Below are 22,462 nucleotides of genomic sequence, written 5' to 3' on the forward strand. Positions count from 1 at the left end.
CTCTAAATTATGTGCTAGATGTAATATAGATAGCATTTTTAAAGCAATCAAAATGTGAAAGTATCAGGGCATATCAGGGATATTATATCTAAATAAATTATATATTTCCAGTATTATTTTACTTTTGTTTTTAAATATAAGTTGTAAATGGCTGTTAAAAGGCTGTCAATGGTACATGTATCATTATTTACATAATAAATGTTATTTGGAATGAGGAAAATGTTAAATAATTGTGTGAAAGTGTAAAAGTATTTCCCTTTTCCTTAATTAGCCTTATTAGCCTTAGCTGAATAATTTCCAATGTATATATGATATATATGGTACACAACAGCTGTTCCATTTCAAAACATGTTTATTGGTCATATACAAAATAAAGTAAGCTGTTTATCAACAAACATACAGTATATACATCAATAAATTAAAAGATGCACCAGACCGATGATGAAACATTTAATTTCATGGTTACCAATACCTTGTCATCATCACCTCACATATCTACAAATTGCAACAAAAAAAGAAGTACAATAATTTAGTTGAAGATAAATACTTACAAAGACTGTCACATTTAAAGTATTTTCCCGTATAAAGTACTGTCGTAGAACAATTTATTACACCCCTTACAGAAATATTACAAAACACAGAATTTCCTATTACAAGTGCTTTTTCTGAACAGGCTATGCCATATTCACACAGTTACTACTTTTCTATAGCTTTAAACTGACCATAATATACTTTTAGAAACACAAACATATCTCCATGAATAACCTGTCCAAATGATCACATGGTTTAATGGGGGGGAAAACATTAAAGTAGTAAAAATAGAGAGACTGTTACAATGACAAGCAAAACATAGAAATAAGTGAATGTGATGTGAAACTCTGGGTAAGTATTGTAGGCTAGAGGCTTTGCAACTGATAAGGGCAGAGAGTAAGAGAGAGCAGCAGAAGGAAGTACAAAACCAACATTATTATTGATGACAACACCAAACAAACCATCAAAGGAATCCTTGGTTCATTTACTCTCATCGATCGGCATTGGAGGAGGGTGAAAGGGCTTTTAAGGTCCTGTGGCGTGAATCAGTAGACAGGAAAACAACTGATTGACTACATACTGTTCATCCAGGCAGGAAGATAAGAAGTTAATGATTTACGTCTTCTAGAAGAATCTGAGGTTTTGTAGAAGTGCTGCTGAGTTAACTCGCTGACACTTTGTAAAGAGGGCTGGGATAAATGGAGTGGGGTTTTATCCGATGTGTCTCCACCACTCCTTTCTGCCTCTGTCAAATATTTATGGAAGCAAGTTTAGGAGCTTGGATTTGTAATGAAAGGTCTCTTCATACAGAGGGTATGACCCCTGTACAGGCAGAGGGAAATAAGGTCAGCGTTGTCTAACAAGCCCATAAACTCGGTTATGAAAAGCCACCAAGATGCTCTGTCTGATAATCGGCCTATTTGTCATCTGATCGTTTCTGCTGAGTGAACATTCGGGAGAAATATTTCACCCTGACTGTAGGAATACAACAAAGTCCGGAAGACAAAAGTCGTGTTTTTCTTGAGTTCTTTTAGATTTCTCCTTCTCCTCAAATGGAAGTTGATCAAACCTCTATGATGATTTCAATGTTTTCACAGTTGATTGTTAAGTGACATGGTGAAAAAAGCAATGTAAGCCACAACACATAAAAGAGAGACAAACTGGTGCTGGCATTCACAACCACAAATGGATTGATAACTACAGCTATTTAACATGTCACATCACACCTGCTTTTATAAAAGAGGCAACTCCACTCAACAGCTACCAATGTGTCACTCCTCCTGGGAGCAGGAGGTCTTTTTCTTGATGATGTTTCATGTCTATTAAACAGCAGCCACCATGTGAACAGATCTTTGCTTACACAGTATGCATCGTTTAAAAACAACAGGAGCATTCATATCATAGTGGGTGTTACGTAGGCTTTCACAGGCATCAGGACGTTTCATCATTCTTGACACCGATACACCCTTAGTGGTTTTCCCCTCTAATGGATACCACTATGACCTCACACACAACACAGGATGAGCCAGAACAAATTCATTACAATTTAAAAAAAAGAAATTACAAAAACTCCATCAGGGAAATATAATAATATTATTCCGAGTACACAAAACAGGACACATTAAAAAATAAATTACAAATAAAGAGCACATACATAAATATGCTGGGTGTGATACCTATACTTGCTTGTGGCTGAATACCATGGAGGATATTCCTGTGATAAGACATTTCAATAAAATGACTGAGACATTTTTATTTTGACATTTGTAGTCCTCAAATGTCACGGTTAGCTTAACATACAGTGTAAAGATGAAAGATAAATAATATGTTTTAAACACATTTCCCTACCAATGCCTTTGTTCACTGTTCACCTGTTTGATTTGATATTACCGTCGATTCAGACACACATCGCTCATCTTAATAACTGCACAGCAGTAGGCTGGTTAACCACGTTTTCTTCACAGTGGAAAAGGACCGGTTCAGGACAAAGGCTGCATGTATGGTCTCTCGTTATATCATGTCAATTGCTTCTATATTTCGGTAAATTATTTATATCAGGTTTCCATTAGTTTAAAGGAAAAACAATCCAGTTGAGGCAATTGGACTTTGTGAAGTAAACCTAACTCTTTGACAGACAAACCATTAAACAGCAGAATACTTTTTCACTTCATAAAACACCAAATACGTTAACAAATTTCACTTCCCTGACACTTACAGATCAAAACAAAACAGGAACAATATATATACAGAACTATGTCAAATGTACACCGCAAAAACAAGATGTTTTCTCATCACACATTACAAAAATAACCTATTGATGGAGCAGGGGGTGGTGCAGCACAGGCCCATTGTTGAGTTTTACATCGCTATTACTTTACCGGATGACTTGAATACACGATATATCATGAAGCCTGTGAGGTTAACCATGACACTTCCTCATCTCATCGGTCAATAACTAGCTTTTAACGCTGCAAGGACCAAAATAAAGCCGCAGACATCCTGTTCAGAAATATGTGCTAAATGGACTTGAGATGTACAAATGATGAGTGCAGATTAGGAGCAGATAAACATGGTGTAACACGTCTGCGGTGCAGGAGCTGAGGGAGGACAAAGATCTTCTGATTAGAGAAAGTGACCTACAGTGTCATCCCCCGCTTTGGCCTGAAATCAAACAAGGATCAAAGTCATATCCATGAAATAGTTATAGTTACCTCGTCACATACCTACACAGCACACCACACGCTAGTTCACGGTCACAAGAGAAGAAACAAAGCTATTCAGTAGTTAAGCCACTTTTGGTACAATTGCAAAATAGAGAGATACTGTATATCAAACAGATTTTGTTACACCTATTTTTTTTTTTTTTTTTTACAGGTCGTTACAAACAATGCAAAGATAATTGTCTTTATAAAATTCCAGACTCTACCGTACATAGACACAGATTCTTGGAGTATAGAACACCACGTAAGACTACTTTGATGGTAAAACTGTGACATGACATCCCATTTGTGTGACCTTTCATTCAGAGAATAAGCATTGCTGGCTGACTGCAGTCAGTGAGAAGACTTTGTGGTTCAAAGCGAGAGAAAGCAACATTAACCGCTTTGATTAGAGGCAAGAATGTTGCTGTAGGTGAAATAACCTAGATTTTTGAGTCAGTAGCCAATCAAATTCATAAACACGCAAACCATATTATTAGCATAAAACCGGTTTTTACTCATAACAACTTTCCAAAAAGCTTGTTCTGTAAAAGAAAATGGCGCGGTTTTGTCAATACTTCTTGTTCTTTTCTTTTTGAAGGAATACTTCACCAACAAAGTGATGACTCGTCCTGTATTACCTTGAGCTCTTGAACAAAATTAGCATACCCCCACAGTGATAAAAGAATCCAAAAATGGAAAAAAGTCCAATTTAATTTCCAAATAATAATGGCTGCGTTTTTAAAACAGCAACATTATATGTAAAAATGTGTTTACAAACTAACACAACTTGTAAAGTGTAATATAAGTCTCATTTATCCAGTTGTGTGCCCATCATTTCCAAATACATGAATTTACCAAACATTTTAAGATTTAAAACACTTCCGCATTAATAGTCTCACTCTTGAGCAAGTCCAAAGTGTATAGAATAGTAAAGTTTTAGCACAGATATATTGGCTTTGCTGTTCTAAAATGTGGCCCCAATTGACTTAAAATCACCCAAATGTTTATACGATTTTTGATTCTCCATTAATGGTGGGGGTTTCCGAAAAAACCCAAAGATTTGTTCAAGAATCCATGGTGATGCGGGGTAAGTATTAGATGTTGAAATATATATTTATATTTAAGTTTATGAACTGCCGAGTCACATAAATGGGTGTAATTGATTTTTATAATCTTGCTACTACACAGCTCATACAACAACGCACAGTTAAATGCTGCCACAACCTGATTCCTGATTGGTCAGTGTTTCACATTAAGCACAGGTATATAAACAAACAACTGCATTGAATCTCCACCGTCCTCCCAGAATTCCTCTTGCCTTTGAGTTGATGCATATCATCAGGAGACCAAAGGCACTTGCCCTTCCAATTTTTTTCAACATACTTTTGAGAGACAGAAGACAACTTTATCTTGATTCAGCCCTGGTGTTCAAAAGACCATTTCCCTGAAGATTCCTATAAACTGAGATAAGGTCAGTAACCTTATCTCCTTTCCTCTATAGTATGTTGTGTTTTTTGGTAAATATCAATTGCCTTATCGCCCTTCTTTCTGTTGGATCCAGGAAGTACTGTGTGTAAGAATGGAAACCAGTTGGAATTGAGAAATAGAAGGACAGAGAAACAATAGGTAAGAGAAAGAGAGCTGTACATAGAAAGTGAAGAGATCGTGAACAAAAATACAGCTAACTAAATATAGCAATACCAAACACGCGCAACAGAATTTCACAGAATTCCTGATATAACAATTGACGCACAGAGAATACACTTTGGACCTCATGTGAATGACAACACGGTACAAAACAGTAGAAATACAGTCACCACCATTGTGTAATATATATTTTCTCTAGTACTTCTCTTAAAAAGTTCTTGGCTAGGGTGGAGCATGATGGGACTGAAATCAGCAGGTCACGGGGAATCTTGCGTATTCTGTTGGAACTCAGGGTCCCAAGATTTTTTGAGAACTACATAAGCACCATCTTTTTGGCTCTAATACAAATGTTGTGTGTTTGAATATCTTTGTTTGGGTGGCATAGGCCTGTCACGATATTACATTACCGACCTAGATTTGACTTTGTTAAGATTCAAATGTAAACAACATGTTAGCCAATGTTTTTTCCCGCCCGTAAAAGGACTTCGGCATTGTGCAACACACAGCCTGAGAGTCTATTTGAATCATTCTTTTATTTATTAAGGATATTTAAGTGTTGTTCACTTTCCAATTCCAATGTTTGAATATTAAATAACATTTTAAATAAAGTAGTTATCACGACATGCCTAGTGTAGCGAATTCAAATGTTCTACATCTTGGTTTGAATGATTTTTCCAAAGTATTTTGGGCATTGACATTCTTAAATGTTTCCCCCGTGGCCTGGTGTAAACCTAATCTCAAATTCTTGGACTTTTCCAGGTTTTCAGTGACCGTGGAAACCCTGTGTATCTGTCCTGTCTTAAATGATCATGCGCCGACCAAGGACTTGCATCTTTAGAGTCTCAACAATCTTCCACTGCTTCCACCCTTTCCTCCAGCTGCACTGATCTGAGACAGGTGATGGTGCTGAGGCGATGTGATGGAGAGCGCCCAGCTGTTTGACGTCAGTGCAGGTGGAGGACAGGTGGTCGGCAGAGAAGAAGAATGACTGCGCCCCCTCATCTATCTTTCCCTCCCTCAAGACCGTGCATCTGTTTTTGACTTTACTATTGTGATCACGCTGGTGGCTGTTGCCATCTTCCCCGGTATGAACGGGCCAATGACTGACGACGCCATGCCTCCCCCTCCTCCTCCCCCTCCCCCCCTCACTCCGACCCCCACAGAGGGGCTCCGTGCCACAGTCCTGGCGAAGGTCTGCAACGCCTCGTACTTAGACCTCAGAGCGTCCAGCTCCGCGCGCATGGAAGCGTTCTCATTGGCCAGTTTGTCCACCTCCTGCTGCAGCACGCTCTTCTGCTTCTCCAGCTCCTCCTTCTGGGTGACCCTCTTCACCCGGCAGCTGGCGGCGTAGCCCCGGTTCTTCAGGGTGCGCCGCCGTTGTTTCAGTTGCACGATCTCATCCTTGGTGAGCCCTCTGAGGTGCTGGTTCAGTTCCCGCACTGACATGGTCACCAGCTCGTCGTCCGTGAGGGTGGTGCCATTCTCCCCCGGCTCACGCTTCACCTGGAGCAAGCAGGACGAAAAAAGGGTCGTGAAACAGAACCACATCTCAAACATAGAGGATTAAGCGTAAAACATATGCGGCCCTTTTACCTTCAAGGCTTTATTTCCTTTGTTAGTCGTCGTCATGCCACAAGTGCCTTGCTCTTCTGAACACACCTACGGAGACAAAAGAGAGTACGAAGCATTAGCATAGAAACACCCAAAAAGCAGTTCAAGTTCTGCGTGTAGCCAGGTAACAGAGTAATAGCATTAAAAAAGAAACATATGGTTCCTTGAGATGAATAAGATTAAACCAAGTGTGAGTCAATACCCACCAGGACCAGTGGAGATACACCAGTTTGATATGTACTGTTGGAGCCCTGTTGTGAGAGCATGTTGCGTTTCATGCATGCTTGTCACATTGTGAGAGTGAAAGTGACACACAAACCTTTCTTAGAATTTCCCTGACTTCCTGTTCCTGGTGGTTACACCAACAGTGCCCACCACCTTTGTGTTGCTGAACTCTTATTGGTTGGATTTAGGCCAGTAGGAATGAGTGTAAAAAATGAATAGGAAGTGGTGACATTGGTGGGAAGGATCTCAGGGGAAAACCAACAGTTAGAGCCCCCACACACACACACACACACACACACACACACACACACACACACACACACACACACACACACACACACACACACACACACACACACACACACACACACACACACACACACACACACACACACACACACACACACACACACACACACACACACACACACACACACACACACACACACACACACACACACACACACACACACACACACACCATAGTGACTGTAGTGTAGAGACAATAGAGAATGTGTAATGCAGGTATAGACCTACAATTACTTGAGATACAAATGTAGGTAAACCAGATTAAATGATGTTTACGCGTTAGTACCAAAGGGGAAACAAGAGACAAAAGGATGTAGAGAACACAGTGTGACTCAGACGTCAACAAAGAGGGAGCCTGGAAGTGAAAAGAGATGAGATCAGTCCTCAGTGCGCACAGCTCCACAGATGAGCATCTCCACAAGCTCTCAATGCGATGCTTTGTGTGGCGCGTTGACCGGCTCTCATCTCTCAGACCTGTGTGTGTGTGTGTGTGTGTGTGTGTGTGTGTGTGTATTCGATAAAGGGCGGCTATTGTTGCTGCTGCTGAGCGATCATCATGAGAGTCATGATGAATCAGCAGATTCCTGATCTCACCCCTTTCCTCCTCCTCCTCCTCCTCCTCCTCTCTCTCTCTCTCTCTCTCTCTTTCTCCTATCCTGCTGCACACATTTCTTTATTCCCCCTCAGATTTGACATCATTTAAAACCTTCCAAGTCCTTTTCTAAAAAGCTTAGGGTTTTGCCCAAAGTATAGCTGCAGGCTGAGGAAAGCCTACAGGGCAGGAGGGCGGTCACATAAAGGCTGTGCTTGAATGTGATTGGCTGTCTGACGAACAGAAACACCTCCACACCTATACTGCTGAATCAGAGTTTTAGTTGAAGCTATTTGCTGATTAAAGACAATCTGTAAGCATTTACACATCAGGGTCTCTTTAAAAAAGTAAGAATTTGGAAATGTGATATATTTCTTCAGTCCTTCAAAAAAATGGAAAACTCTCCTCATTAAGAGGTGTGATGACATGCGACAACGTGTCTATTCCTCTTTCATTCTTATTCTTTTCTGTCACAAGGCAATGCACTGACATGCCACTGAACCTCCCCCACAATGCACCTGTCTGCCTGCCTGTCTGTTAGTGTTTGTGCGAGGCTGCCACAGATCCTACAGTTATAAATAGCTGTACATCACAGAAAAAAAACATACACATATACAAGTAATCATCATGCACACAGCACGTCAAGTCAGACATCTGTCAGGGAGAAACCGAATAATAATCAAATGCTACACTTTTCCCTACATGGACTTTTGCTAAAGCATTATTCAAAGAATCAGACTTCAAGCACTCCTTCATAAGTAAGGGTCAGACAATTCATGGAGATTCTTCTTCTTCTTCTTCTTCTTCTTCAATAACCAAATGTCTTTCATCCTCGTGTAGCGCTGTAGCGTTGCGTTTTGTTGGGATGCAGCCTTCCACAGCTGGAGGTGTATCATCGCACAATAGATGGATCAAAGACGTGAAAACTGAGGGTGGCTGCTGGGGGTGGGGGAGGAACAGAGAGTGGGAGGGTGGGGGGGAACAGAGAAGGCTGTTTCCCTGCCAGGCACTGGTTTATTTCCCCTGTGCCCAAACCCCAACCCCCATAACCCGTTCTACGTGCAAACAAAAAGCATGCCAGCAAGAACACACACACACGCACAATCCCCCGCCGCCATGCCAGTGGGGCACAATAAAACTCACACGTAAACGCTTGCTTGCAAGTACACAAAGTGCAAATGTGTGGTTCTGTTTAAAGTGCGAAAGAATGCTCGATACGTGTGGAATTGAGCTTGCTGTGCATGAATGGTTTTATTCCATACTTGACAAAACATAATTAAAATGTCTTAGATAAAAGCAACTAGCAAATGGAATAACTGCAGGTGCACAAAAGGTCATTGTAATATCCATATCAAAACCATTACAGATCCTTAATAATCATTTGACTTTAAGGTCACTTTGAATAATCGTCACTCATTTGTTGTGGCTTCTAAATTTGTAAATCAGAGAACAAATTCAGGTTGAACGAAATGAAGAGACTTTTGATTGAGTCAAGTCAGGTACACTGATTTACTGACTGAGGTAAGAAAGAATGGTTTGTGTGCTTTGACAACAACTAATGATTATTCTCGTCATTGATTAATGTATGTCCTTGTGGTCTCTAGAGGAAAGGTCAAGTTCCTTGTTTACGTTGCTTTTCTTTTAATGTATTAAGTTTAATATTGGACAAGATAAAGACAAATGGCATCTGTTCACATTTGAGAAGTTTGGGGATATGTCATCAAGGTTAGACAACAAACCTGACCTACACAACAGCAGTAAACTGTGTGTGTGTTTCTGTGTGTATGTGTGTGTGTGCGTGTGTGTTGTTAGAGAGCTGAGGCCATGTGTAAGTCATCCAGGTTAAGGATCATCTGCTGAGCAAAGGCATCGCCATTCATCTTGGGCGTACACACACAAACACACACACACACACCCACAGAGTAACACAAAGTGCCAGAGGTGTCCTTCCCATAATGCTTGCGGGTTGGTCGCTGCGGTGTGGTCAATGCCACAGCCACTGTTGCTACAACACACTGCTTTTTTGCTGTGGCAGGCTGTATTTTTATGGAGCAACCCACAGAACGCTGACAACTCGAGAGCAGAGCTGCTTACAGTTACAGTGGACAGACAACACACACACACACACACACACACACACACACACACACACACACAAAAAGGATGGGACATGGGGACCGGGATGGAAGAAGAGATAAGAAGTGATGGAGACGAGTAATATAAAAGCTAGAGGAGGAGAAAGCGGGGGGGGGGAAGAAGGTGAGGAGTTGGTGGGATAGCAAGGTGAAGACTAGGTAAGAAAGGAGGAGGGGGGGGGGGTGCTGGTGGAAGGAGGGGGCGAAGGACTGAAAAGAATGCTGACGTCCTCCAGAGCTGATTAGCGTTACAGCGGAGACATCACACCCACAGCCCAGAAAAATGCTGAGTATGAGGACGGGGTGGGGGGTGCAAATGACAAGGGAGAAAGAAGAGAAGGAAAAGAGAGAGGCAAGTGAGGAGGAGGATAAGGAGGATGAGGAGGGGGGGACAGCGGAGGGGATAGAGGGAGTAACGCCAATGAGGAGGAACAGGATGGGGAGGGGGGGGCAGAGAAGGAGGAAGAAGAGGGGGTGGGAAAGTGTTTGGGTGAAAATGCATCCTCAACACATTTGTAAGAGCTTAGCTGTTGGGTACAGAAGGGGGGGTGTAGGGGGGAGAGAGAGAGAGAGAGAGAGAGAGAGAGAGAGAGAGAGAGAGAGAGAGAGAGAGAGAGAGAGAGAGAGAGAGGGGAGGGAGGATTGGATGGGGGGGGATTGGGGTCGGTGAAAAAACCCTGAACTCAGCAACGACCATGACTAACACCTCCAATTAGAAAAGTTTTGAGGCTGATCCAGGGCAATGAAACTACCACACACACACACACACACACACACACACACACACACACACACACACACACACACACACACACACACACACACACACCTCTTGGCAAATCAAGTCCTAGAGGAAGGAGGAAAACAAGAGTAATAGCGTGGCAGGAGGTGAACACAGAGATCATGGGGGGTTCACAAAGAGATTAAAAGTGCACAAGACGTAGAGCAACCACTCGTCTCTCTTCAGAACAGCGTGAGGAGCTGTGTGTGTGTGTGTGTGTGTGTGTGTGCGTTGCCGTGCGTCTGCTGGCTTCAGACTGAGTTCTAATTAATCTGGTTTGAGACAACCCTTCGCCACTACCACCACACAGAGAGGAATTTCTTAGAAAGAGGCTTCCTACGTAAAGCTGGTGGCATGCACTCACACACAGCGGAATAGCCAGATTAGACGCTCCAAAAGCGACCCGGTGTGTGTGTGTGTGTGTGTGTGTGTGTGTGTGTGTGTGTGTGTGTGTGTGTGTGTGTGTGTGTGTGTGTGTGTGTGTGTGTGTGGGTGGGTGTACATAAGCATAAACAAGGGAGCACACAGACAATGATCAAGAATAGACTGTAGAGTCACACGTCGCTTGTGATGCAGAGGCAAGTCTGTCTTTATTGAATAATCCCAACAACAGCCTTAACGGCGCCTCCTCCCTCAGGCAACTCTCCGAGCAATAATGTGGAGCACAAAGGACGGCGGCCGCGAGAGGACCTGGTGGAAAGACACAAAGAGAGCCAAGTGTAGGGACCCTGAATGAAAAGCTCAGTGCACCACAACACTCCTGGCTCCGGCCCACCTTGGCTCTGTGTTCAAAAAGATCATTGATCTAGGGAGGGCCGAGGGTGTTGAGGGAGTTGGTGAATAATTAACCACGAGCACGGTGTGCAGGCTAATTGAGAATCAGGAATCAGATCAGCGATAATGGCAACCTGTGCATATGGGGGCAGGCTCTCAGCAGAGGTATACAGGGCCATGGAGAGAGGGGGGGGTAAAAGGCACCCCAGTTTGAGCCGGGGTGTGTGGAGAAAGTAGCAGGAGGCAATTAACTGGGAGGAGGTATGCAGAGCGTGAAATAAGCATGATAACACAGACAGAGGGGAGCAAGGGAGAAAAGACAAGGAAAGGGGAGGAAAAGGGACCCTAATATGCATATTGTAATACATGCAGAGGGAAGAGCGATCACTTCCACACCTTCTGAGAGTTCAAAAAGGGTATTGTGTGTGTGTGCGCGCGGTGGTAACGTGCGCGCGAGACGGTGTTGGTGCAAGTGTGTTATTAAAGGCGAGAAAAAGTCCTAGCGTCGACACGTTTTTCCCATTCCAGGTAGTAAGTCGGAGTGCGATGACACATTTCCCAACACAAGCAAAAAAAACTGCACTGTCAGGCAATTGAGCTCTCTGGCTCCTTTTTTTCACAAGGGCTTTTTTTTGTAAGAGGAGGGAAAGCTTGGTTAAGTTGGTTCTCTCTTTCTGTGTGTGGATAACAGGGAGACAGCACTGAGTTAAACCATGTGTTACGTTTATTTCCCCCAGGCGCTGTACGGGGTTGTACAAGTCAGCAATACTGACTCGAGAGTAAGGGAAGGTTTCAGTACAAAGCGAGCATCACGAGGAAATATGATCAGAAACAATGATTTAAGAGCAGAAACAAACAAGAGGACATGTGTACGGAGCTCCCGGGGCGTCATGGAGAGCCGTGGCCTTTTGCACTGGGACATTCCTTGGGACCATTCTAAGGTCTCACATTTGCTTCCACCTCAAGATGGTATGACAGGCATCATGGCTCACCGAAATACACTCACTGTAGTATGTGGGTACATGCACCTCCTACTGTTGCCATTCCAAGTATGACAAAACATCTCCTTGTAGCACATATGAGACGATCATACATAAAGCCTCCATACTTTCAAACGACATGTTTATGCAGAACATGTCATTTCAGTTATGATGAAGAAAGAAGCATAGGATAAAAAAAGAAATGCTACAAATTTAAAGTTGTACTTTTTTCCTCATCTTCTCCAAGAAACGTGAAGGTTTTTTGGGTATGCATAGTATCCAAATGTATTACTATTTGTAATCTTACTTAATAATATATTGCACGGTTTCCAGTACGAAGGACAACAGAAATCAAACTCGTCTTCTACCGGTTTCGTCTTTCAGCTTCGTCAGCTCTAGAGCTAACAGGATAAGCTAATAAACTGATGAGTTAGTCGATACAGAAATACATCCAAAGCACATTTGACATCCCCTCTATCTTGTCAGAGAATCGGACGATCATGAATTGGTCTTACATTTCAACCTTTCCAAGTTTTTTCAGTGATAGTGAAGTAAATATGTTGTGAGTTGTGAATTGTTGGTGGGACAAAACAAGACATTTCAATATGTTTGGCATTTCATTTGATTGAATTCCCCAAATATCAGCCTTATCTACAAAGGTCAAAGGGTCATGCAAGGCAGATCAAAAAGGCTCCTAAAAACATTTTCAGGTGTCAACACAAGAAATATTAAAGGTTACGTTTAATGGTTAAAAGTTCACACACACCCCCCTTTCTTCCCTCTCCTTGCTGTTTGGCTTCAATCCACTCTGTGTGTTGTGTTATTTAAAAAGGTTCAGAAATCATAGCACAATTCTATGATCGTCACACTGCAGTTCAAAAAATGCGGCAATTTGGCGCATAGAGATGATGCAACTAGTAGACAACCACTAGTAGGGGTATTCCTGTTACCAGGGCCTTGCATCTCCACGACTTCATTCTCAATATATCTCAACACTGCATGCAAAACAGAATCATTGCTCAGTGTGTGTGTGTGTGTGTGTGTGTGTGTGCGTGTGTGTGTGTGTGTGTGTGTGTGTGTGTGTGTGTAGGAATGAGTGTTTAACAGGAGCCTGCTCAGAGAGCTCCAAAATAAGCCCGAAGGTCCTCAGAGGGCTACCACGAGCACCTGACAAAAAAAAGCTGAGTGATTATTGATACAGAAAAGCGGCTTTGTAATAGTAGTGTTTAAACTCATTCTAGGACAGAGGAATGGATCAGTCATTTGAGACACTTCATCTGAATGTAAACGCGTTTCCATTTCCTGATCCCTTTAACGTGTTGTGTGTGTGGCAATAGGGTTTATCTGGGTTTCATTTTTCGGCTCTCAGTACGGTAACGTAAATAAGGAGTGGAGACACTTGTGGAGTGAGAGTGAGTGTAAACACACACACAGTCAAAACAACACAAGGACACACTCACACAGAAGCAGGAAAAACAGTGGAGCACAGCAATGATTATGCACCAGATCTGCTTACACCATATTTCATCATTACTGTGGAGAAAAAACACTCGACTATTGATCTGCCTCACTGCTTCCTTTACTCTCTGCCTCCCTCCCTCCCCCTCCCTCACCCACTCTGTCGTTTGTTCCCGCTTTTACTTATCTCTCTCTCTTTGCTTCTCTCCCACTCTCGGACTAGTGCAAACATAACAAGACTTTTTCTGAAGTGGATCCCAGTAGTAAACAAGATCACACACACACACACACACACACACACACACACACACACACACACACACACACACACACACACACACACACACCACACACACACACACACACACACACACACACACACACACACACACACACACACACACACACACACACACACACACACACACACACACACACACACACACAACACACACACACACACACACACACACACACACACACACACACACACACACACACACACACACACACACACACACACACACACACACACAGCAATAAAGGGCGGCTTCCTGTGGACTTTTTCTTGAATGATTTCCCAGTGGAGGATTGACAGCAGAACGACCCGAACACCTTACGATATAATGCTTTCTATTTCAGACCAAAACCATATAAACTACCTCAAATGATACCGCGTAGGAAAAACTGCTGGAATATTTGTTTATTTGCTCAATTTTCCTGGGAGCCGTTAAGATGTGTCCTAATTGAAGACAGTGATTTCAATGTTGTGCAGCTGCTCCGTGCAAAGACAACATTAGACTTTCATGCTTTTCAGATGTTTACCCTTTTTTTTTTTTTTTACAGTTTGCAGATTTGAATTTTATTTAAAGCAAGCTATCAAATAAAATCTTGTTTGGTGAATGCATCAGTAGGTACAATAGGTACAAGGCGTTGCTCAGCTACATAACAAGGTTAACATTATTAGCTTCACTCAAGGGTAACATTTACACTAAGGCTTTACTGCATGTTGTAAGTGTTCATTCCTTATAAACTCCTTCTCAAACTAGAGCTGAGACAATTCATCAATTCATCAGTCAGTCATTTCTGTTTCCAGTTTCTCAAATGAGAATATTTGCTGTTTTTTTGTTATATATGATTGTAAACCAAATACTTAGACTTTAGGGGGATTTGTGGTTAAACAAAACAAGACTTTTCAGTGACTGCCTTTGATGATTTTCATTTTTGTTGGGCAAACCATTAATCAAGTAATCAAAAGAAATCGTCAGATTCATTCAAATAATGATGAAAAACAGACAATCAGGTATTATTCCAACCCGTGTCTTTGGCATACTGCTTTACTATGAATGCCCAAATAAGCTTTAAAGAAGAGGGGAAGAATTGATTGTCCTATCAAATGTCTAAAACATTACAAAATAAAACATGAGCTTATTTAAACGTAAAACATATTCAGTTCACTATAATAAGAGAGTAAGCACATATTCACGTTTAAATAAATGACATTCAAGCATGTTTTGCTAAAAGAAATAAAAATGGATTTACAATGTCTGCCTATTATTTATCTTATTGATTAACCAACTAACTGTTTCAGCTCTCTGCACACGTGCATCACTTCCTCTCAGTGGGATACAATGATCAGACGCTGCTGTCCCATCCTTCCTTCCTCACACACCTAGAGGAGGTTTTACACAGTGTTACATCAACTTGAACCCTGCACAGTTTATAAGGACTCGCACACAAACACACTGGTAAAACCGAGATGTTGCACTCATTACTTATAGGACTTCCTCCTGAAGAGAGAGGCTTCAAGTCAGACTTTGTTGAAAAGGATGAAAAGGAATCAAGTGCAAAGTGTTGTAAGAGCCAACTGATAGGATCACTTCTCATACATCTTCGTTCTACATCTTGCAAATGCAGCTCTCTCAAACACACACTGTTGTTAACCTTGGTGCACACACGGCCCCTTAAGCAGACATCAGCGTCTTATAGGTGTGTTAAACCTCCTGCTCTCTCTCTCTCTCACACACACATGGCAAGGCAAAGAAACTAGCTGTGGTAAGTAACAAGTGAAAACGCCATCTGTCAAGCGAGAGCGCATTTGCTTCGCCTCAGCATTTTCAGGGGAATGCCTTGAAGACAAAAAGGTCCTTGTTCTCAATCTCTCCGCAAATCCCATCTCTCATTCTTCCTCCCTCTCGCTTCATCCCCACTTGCTCTGCGCGCCATGCCGCTCCGCCACCATCAGCAAAGTTGCACACATAAGCATTGGTCAGCGTTCAATTACCGTGAACACCAGGGAAGGATGGGGAAAGTACTTGACAGAGAAATGCACTTCAAGCACTGATTAAATACTGATACCAAGTATAACAGAAGTTTAGCCCCTTGGTTGTGTGTGTGTGTGTGTGTGTGTGTGTGTGTGTGTGTGTGTGTGTGTGTGTGTGTGTGTGTGTGTGTGTGTGTGTGTGTGTGTGTGTGTGTGTGCATGAAATGAAAAAAAGAAAAAGGGGAAACATGTGTGTGTGTGAGAAGGGGGGGGGTTGCTCTTCTCTTCAATACAACTGTTTCATCATTATGACCCTCTATTACAGTACTTGCCAACTTGCTTACTACATACTTTTGATACACTCCAGAGTGCTGACTCGAACTAAAGCTGCTGAAATGGAGTCATTAGGGGGGGAAGTTTCTGTTTTTCTTGGGCCCACAGAGCTTCCCGATTACTCTTCAGTGTTTAATAGTTGCAATGCTCATCGGTTGCTACGAGGCAGCAGATAATGGCCCATCTTCAAGAGATCAATCACAGGATATTCTGTTGCAGGGCATTAGAGTTCAATGAGGTGCTTTCTTTTTTTAGCCACAGTATGTGCAGTCAATGTACAACATTAACTCACGATTGCCTTCAAGCTGGCATTTGTTTTTGTCCAAATGTATTTTTTGTATATATACAACACTAATTTTAGATTTGTATAATTTCCTTTAAAAGATAAGGGAGTTCACTGCAAGGACGGAAAGTATCTTTGTTTGACTGAAGAAATGTTTGAAATACCAAAAGTAAAAACTGGTTAATAAAGCATTTACATCGTGTTGAACAAACTGTAAAGTCCACTGAGACAAATGTAACATTTGTGATATTGGGCTATATAAATAAACATTGATTGATTGTTTATCTGCAAATTATTTCTATTTGCCTTATATCCACTTTGACTGTAAATGTGTTTGAAACCCACTCAATAACCAAACCACACTGAAAAAGAACACATTTAGCACATTTTAAACAAATATTCCGCAGCCCACTCAGGCTGTAATTATCCCATTAACACGGCAACATCCTCCATGACCGGGCCTATTTATTTCACAGCCAACCCCCCAATATAAACCGAGCGCTTCCTTCCCTCGCGCCAGACCTTTGTCCGCCCGCGCGCCTGCCGCCGGTGCCATGTTGCCATGGCTCCCTCATGCCTCCGCTCAGCTCGCTCAAACGTTGAGAAATCAACGTTGTGATGAGTCAGCATCTCTGTCGCGAGCTCAGTCGGTGTATAACCGGTCACGCCAGGAGACAGACCGACAGCACAAGACACGTAAACGTGTAAAATATGATGTTAATGGAGACATGAGCAGCAGGCCTGTCGTGTAGAGCAGCGTCTGACACAAAGCAAATGTCAAAACAGTCTCTGGAGCAGCGCTATCACTAGCGGCTACACCGTGTAGCTAACCTCCGGACGACTGACAGCTATAAATACGATGACAGCAGCCGGGTGTCTATTGTTGTCTTACACATTTCACTTCTGTCGCCAACTTAGCAAAGCAAAGAGTCAACCAAAACGTAACCGCGAGAGTCCGCAAAACCGCTCGCAAAACAAACTATAACCTAGCACACTTACATTTAAAATGACTGCACATCTTACATCTTACCTGCAAAGAAGCAACAGACGTGTCCGCGTGTGAAGCGACAGCAGCGGGAGGCTCCAGCTTGTGTCCGCCGCTGCCGCTTCAGCACCCCGAAGAGAGGACAGTCGCACAAGCTAATCTTCGAGGGTTCACTCACTGCTTAAATTGTAACACTACATTAAGATGTTTTCCCCTAGCTCTATATTTGTTCACCTTTCTAAATATTTTTGGCATTTAGTAGACACAAAACAAGGGAATCCCCAGACTAACCATCGGCACAGAAAAAGCCGAGCTGCTCTCAAACTCCCCGCAGGAGCTCTAATTCCGACACATGGCTCCTGTTTAAGCTTGACAGCCGCACGCGGCTTACACCCTTTGTCTGTGTTATTGTGATATCGCCGGTCGGTGGTGTCGCGGGGGCTGTTCACTCGACCCGACCTCGGAACAGCATGTGCGGGTCTGGATGACGCCTGGGTCGTGATGATTCAGCACTACCAGACCGCTGCTGCCCTTTAAACAGCAGCTGCTGTGAGATCGGCTGAGTGAAGCGGCAGCGGCGAACACCGGGACGAGCGGCAACACAAGCGCAGCGAACACCATACGGCAGCTGCGGCGGCCGTGCACACTCAGCAAAACAACACCGCTATATTCAGCACTTTTTAAGGAATTTCATTTTCGACAAAGCTGACTCACCAGAAGTCAAACTGGCGCCTTTCGCCCACCGCACCTTCGAGGGTTGGGGTTCGCCGATGGCTCGTCGACCCGGTGTGGAGAGAGACAGTTGGAGAAATGTTTTTTCCGCTCACGCCTTCTCGCAGGTCTACATATATCCACTCCTTCCTCGCTTGTTTTAGTCTATGGTCGGAGGCGCCAGACGTCAAATGATGTTTGGATCACATGGTTTCATTCATGAAGGATCTACGCAACCCGCATATTTAAAGAGACATGAGACACTACTACTGTGTGATGGACTGTTGTTAGTGTGGAAAGAGTGACACGACAGCCCCACCTCTGTGCATATTTCTAAACTTAGAGCTAACATTTGAAGTAGCCTACTGAGTGGCTCCAATAGTACAGAGTCATGGAATAAAAAAAAAAAACACATTTTTAAATTAAAAAGGTGTTGAGACTTTTTCAATTGTTTGAGTTACAAATAAAACCAGAGTTGAAGATACAGCTAATTTTTACCTTTTTACCGGACATTTTTATAAATAAAAAAAGCTATCTAATCGGATGAAATGCCACAACTGAAATACATCGAGGCATATTATCAACACAGAAATATAGTATTGAGAAATATATCATATTTACATGTTTTTTAGCCGATGACTGGCCACTAGTTAAAGACAACATCTAACTGGCATGGAGATTCATATCACTCTGCATACTTCCTTTTAAAAAAGTACATTACATGGGAGTTAAAAAAATGATGAGTTAAGTAAAGAGAACACATATTTTACCTTCACAAAAAATGTACAATGGATGTTTACCATTTATGTTGAGGCTACGATGTAAACAAACCCACGTTTCCGATCTCTCTTTGGTTCAGAAGCAAACTGAAAACCTCTATAAAAGAGATCATACTTCATTTACAGTGCAATTTAAAAGCAACACTATTAGGACTGATGTAAATCAGTTTATCAATAATCCATTTCCATTTCTGAGGAACTAATGACTTTCAATGCAAGACAAGAAAGCACTCAACTAATATCAGCAGCCTATTTCTGGATAATGCATCTGAGTTTATGAAAAACAGCCTGTATTACATATTCAATGACTGGTATCTCCACTCTGTCTTTGCAGAGTAAATCTCCGCCAGGATGATACAACTGACGCTACATTTTCAAATACAACTCGCATTTGGTGGGGGGGTTTTCTCCCCAAAAGCCTATATTTAGCCCAAATGTAATCATATTAGAGTGAGCTTGGAATTTGGAAATTCCAGGATTAGCAGTTTTAATTGAAAAGAGCCCCAGTCTTTTAAAAGCAAGGTTCAGATTGTAAATACAAATATTGTGACAAATGTATTATTATGGATTAGGCTACCCAATTGTAAATAAAGCAGTGAGAGTTAACCACACATTTACCTGCTTACAAATGAATGCATCAATCATTCTGCATAATGAGCATTTTCAACCTAGTCCGTCACAGAAGCCTCACCCACTGAAAGACTCTTGATGTGTCAAACTGTCACAAACACACACATTGGTGGAAAGTAATATGTACATTTTTGAAGTACTTTTGAGTATGTTGGGCACTAAATTATGGTTGTACTTATTGTAATTTTACTCAACAGCATCAAAGTAATAATATATATTAATTTTTATAAAACATGACTTGCCCAACGAATATGTGAAAGGTGGATCACTTTGACTAGATGCAACAATAAAATGCTTTCTTTTATGTAAATAGATCAGTGATAATAATCCAATATTATTTTAAAATAGGTTATCAATAAGATATTACAAGTAAAGCTACTTATATTGATGCATTCACCTAAGTAAAAGATCTGAATATGAGAGGTACAATATTGACCCACTCACTCCTACACAGTGCATGTCTGACTCCTGGATAAGCATTAGGACCGTACTGTGTGTCCTCTGTGATGTCGCCCACACTGCACGTTGGCATGAGGGGAAGCCCATACTGCACATTCACCCACCGTGTGGTAACGTTCAGAGCTTCCTCTTTCTGTGACCGTTTCACCTGACAGCTGCACAAAGCTGATAGCCTACTTTATCAGCCCGGAAATCTTATCTGTGCTTGACACACACACACACACACACACACACACACACACACACACACACACACACACACACACACACACACACACACACACACACACACACACACACACAACACACACACACACACACACACACACACACACACACACACACACACACACACACACACACACACACACACACACACACACACACACACACACACCACAACACACTAAATCTCTTTCTTAGCCGGTCTCTTAGTTTTTGAGGGGATTAATGGAGATGGAGGAGAAAAAAAAGAAAAAACATTCCTTCCATCTTTTCACTCATCTTGCTTTTTGGTGCTCCCCCTGGCCTCGATGCGATATCCAAACAACCATGTTACTGCAAAGGTCAGCGGGTACATTGATTGAATGGAGATGACAGGTAGCATCTGGTCTACCTGTGGCTAGAAACCCCATGGTGGGTTGGAGCACACACACATACAGACACACACATACAGTCCACGCTTTCCACTCAGGATTATCTGCCATTGAACTGCCATTTTAGACCCTCTGCCGCTGTTGGGATGATTGACACGGAGCACATCCTCTTCACCTAAGGCGGGGGAGAGTTGTTCAAAGCTGCCGGACCGACAGAAGGTAACAGAAGTCTAATAATGAGAGGCAAATGGAAGTCTCTCCAGGAATGGCTAATCTTAACGGACAGAGGCAGGAGCAGGCGGGGAATAACCTTTCACAATAAAAGGGGGATTACCGAGACACTTCAGTGGCGGAGGAAAAACCTTTGCACGCACAAATAAACATCCGAGTGCGGTAAGCGCATGCGGGGCGCAATTTAATCAAAGGACACTGGTGTGTGTAGTTAAAAGGAAAATAAACGTAATCCTACAACAGCTACAAATTGTTCAATTATAATGGAGGACAAGGCTCTCCACAAGCCTCCACTTTTCTTCCATCATTTTAACTCCGCCATTATGCACCTGTGTGCTGCCTGAATAGACCAACAGGCCTATCTCCTTCAGACACAAAGTGGCATCTGTTAATCCATAGCAGCCCGGAGTGAAGGAAAGAGCCCAAATATCTGAACGGGAGTCTTCACAGACTTCCAAGTCGGCTGCAGCAACTGATATCTCACAACATACCCACATGTAACTACACTTCAGTCCTCTACTGTCACACCAATTCAAACTCATGATATTACGTTTCTAAGGTCGCAGCATCCATTGGTGGAGAGTCACATTTATTCATGTACTGTACTTAAGCACTTTAATAATCTTTTTCTGATTAAGATTATAAACAGTGGTTCCAAATGTTTCTGACTTGTGACATTTTAGTTAGGATTCTTCTTTAGTGGAACTGCTAAAGCTGCTTAAACTTCTAGAATCAACCCTTTGAAGTGCAAAACATTTACATTAAAACTGGTCTACTCTACTGTTCAATCTACACCTCTCCGATTTATATAGTGACCCTTCTGAGCGGTCCGACTCCTAGATTCAGAACCACTGGGCTAAACTACAAAACTGTAAATAAACAAGTTGAAATTCTAACTCAAGCACGTACATTTTCAAATGCTGTGGGTCCCAGGGTCAATGTGTTACTTAGGGATTTCCCCTCCAAAACACTCCCCGACACCCGAAATCATATTAGGTCCCTTTTAAGTACGACATTTTTGTAATGGTTTAATTTTAAATACTTTTATAAAAATTCTCCTTCCACCAACAACAGCCCCCCACGGATTTGTTAAATAGCAATTATGTGTACGCCAATGAAAGAGAAGAACTGCAGAGTAATCCATGATCCCACTCACTGGTCAAATGTCCTGCTCACAAGCTTCTAAAATTGGACTGTGTTCACAATCACAATGCATCTACAGGCCAGTAAGAAAAAACAACAACATTTGACCCTTTGTTTTTTACAGCATGTAGAGGAAGCTGATTGGGAACAGCCTCAGGAGGCAGTGACGCATGGAGGAGAGACAATACGCTTGTTGGAGAGTTTTGGAAGAGGAGTGGGTGTAACTGCGCAGTACAGCCAATGCCATTTACCGATAAGTGAGGTGGTGTGGTTATATTTGATGTTGGTCCTGGGTCAATTTTAA

The 22,462-nt window shown here is 42.3% G+C and overlaps 1 protein-coding gene across 3 annotated transcripts; it reads right to left on the reverse strand.

The window, feature by feature from the left end:
* Positions 1-334: 334 nt before the first annotated feature.
* Positions 335-18,716, reverse strand: mafgb (v-maf avian musculoaponeurotic fibrosarcoma oncogene homolog Gb). 3 transcript variants are annotated; one of them, XM_034239125.1, is made up of 3 exons: positions 18,324-18,716; positions 6,474-6,539; positions 335-6,383 (listed from the first exon to the last, which is right to left on the reverse strand). In XM_034239125.1, exons 2-3 carry the CDS (start codon positions 6,507-6,509, stop codon positions 5,898-5,900), a joined length of 522 nt encoding a protein of 173 aa, XP_034095016.1. In that variant the 5' UTR covers positions 6,510-6,539; positions 18,324-18,716; the 3' UTR covers positions 335-5,897. The 3 variants fall into 3 exon arrangements, with proteins under 3 accessions (XP_034095016.1, XP_034095017.1, XP_034095015.1); XM_034239126.1 differs by lacking the exon at positions 18,324-18,716 and adding an exon at positions 17,655-18,112; XM_034239124.1 differs by lacking the exon at positions 18,324-18,716 and adding an exon at positions 6,698-6,902.
* Positions 18,717-22,462: the final 3,746 nt, after the last annotated feature.

This window comes from Gymnodraco acuticeps, unplaced genomic scaffold, assembly GCF_902827175.1.
Source record: "Gymnodraco acuticeps unplaced genomic scaffold, fGymAcu1.1, whole genome shotgun sequence".
In the NCBI taxonomy this organism is placed as follows: domain Eukaryota; kingdom Metazoa; phylum Chordata; class Actinopteri; order Perciformes; family Bathydraconidae; genus Gymnodraco; species Gymnodraco acuticeps.

Bases quoted from the DNA above. Each gene is read 5' to 3' on its own strand.
- mafgb (XM_034239124.1), bottom strand. From the start codon at position 6,769: ATGAAACGCAACATGCTCTCACAACAGGGCTCCAACAGTACATATCAA. The intron at 6,540-6,697 runs GTGGGTATTGAC...TTGTCTCCGTAG, and splicing joins GTGTATCTCCACTGGTCCTG to GTGTGTTCAGAAGAGCAAGG. The intron at 6,384-6,473 runs GTAAAAGGGCCG...TGCTTGCTCCAG, and splicing joins AAGGAAATAAAGCCTTGAAG to GTGAAGCGTGAGCCGGGGGA.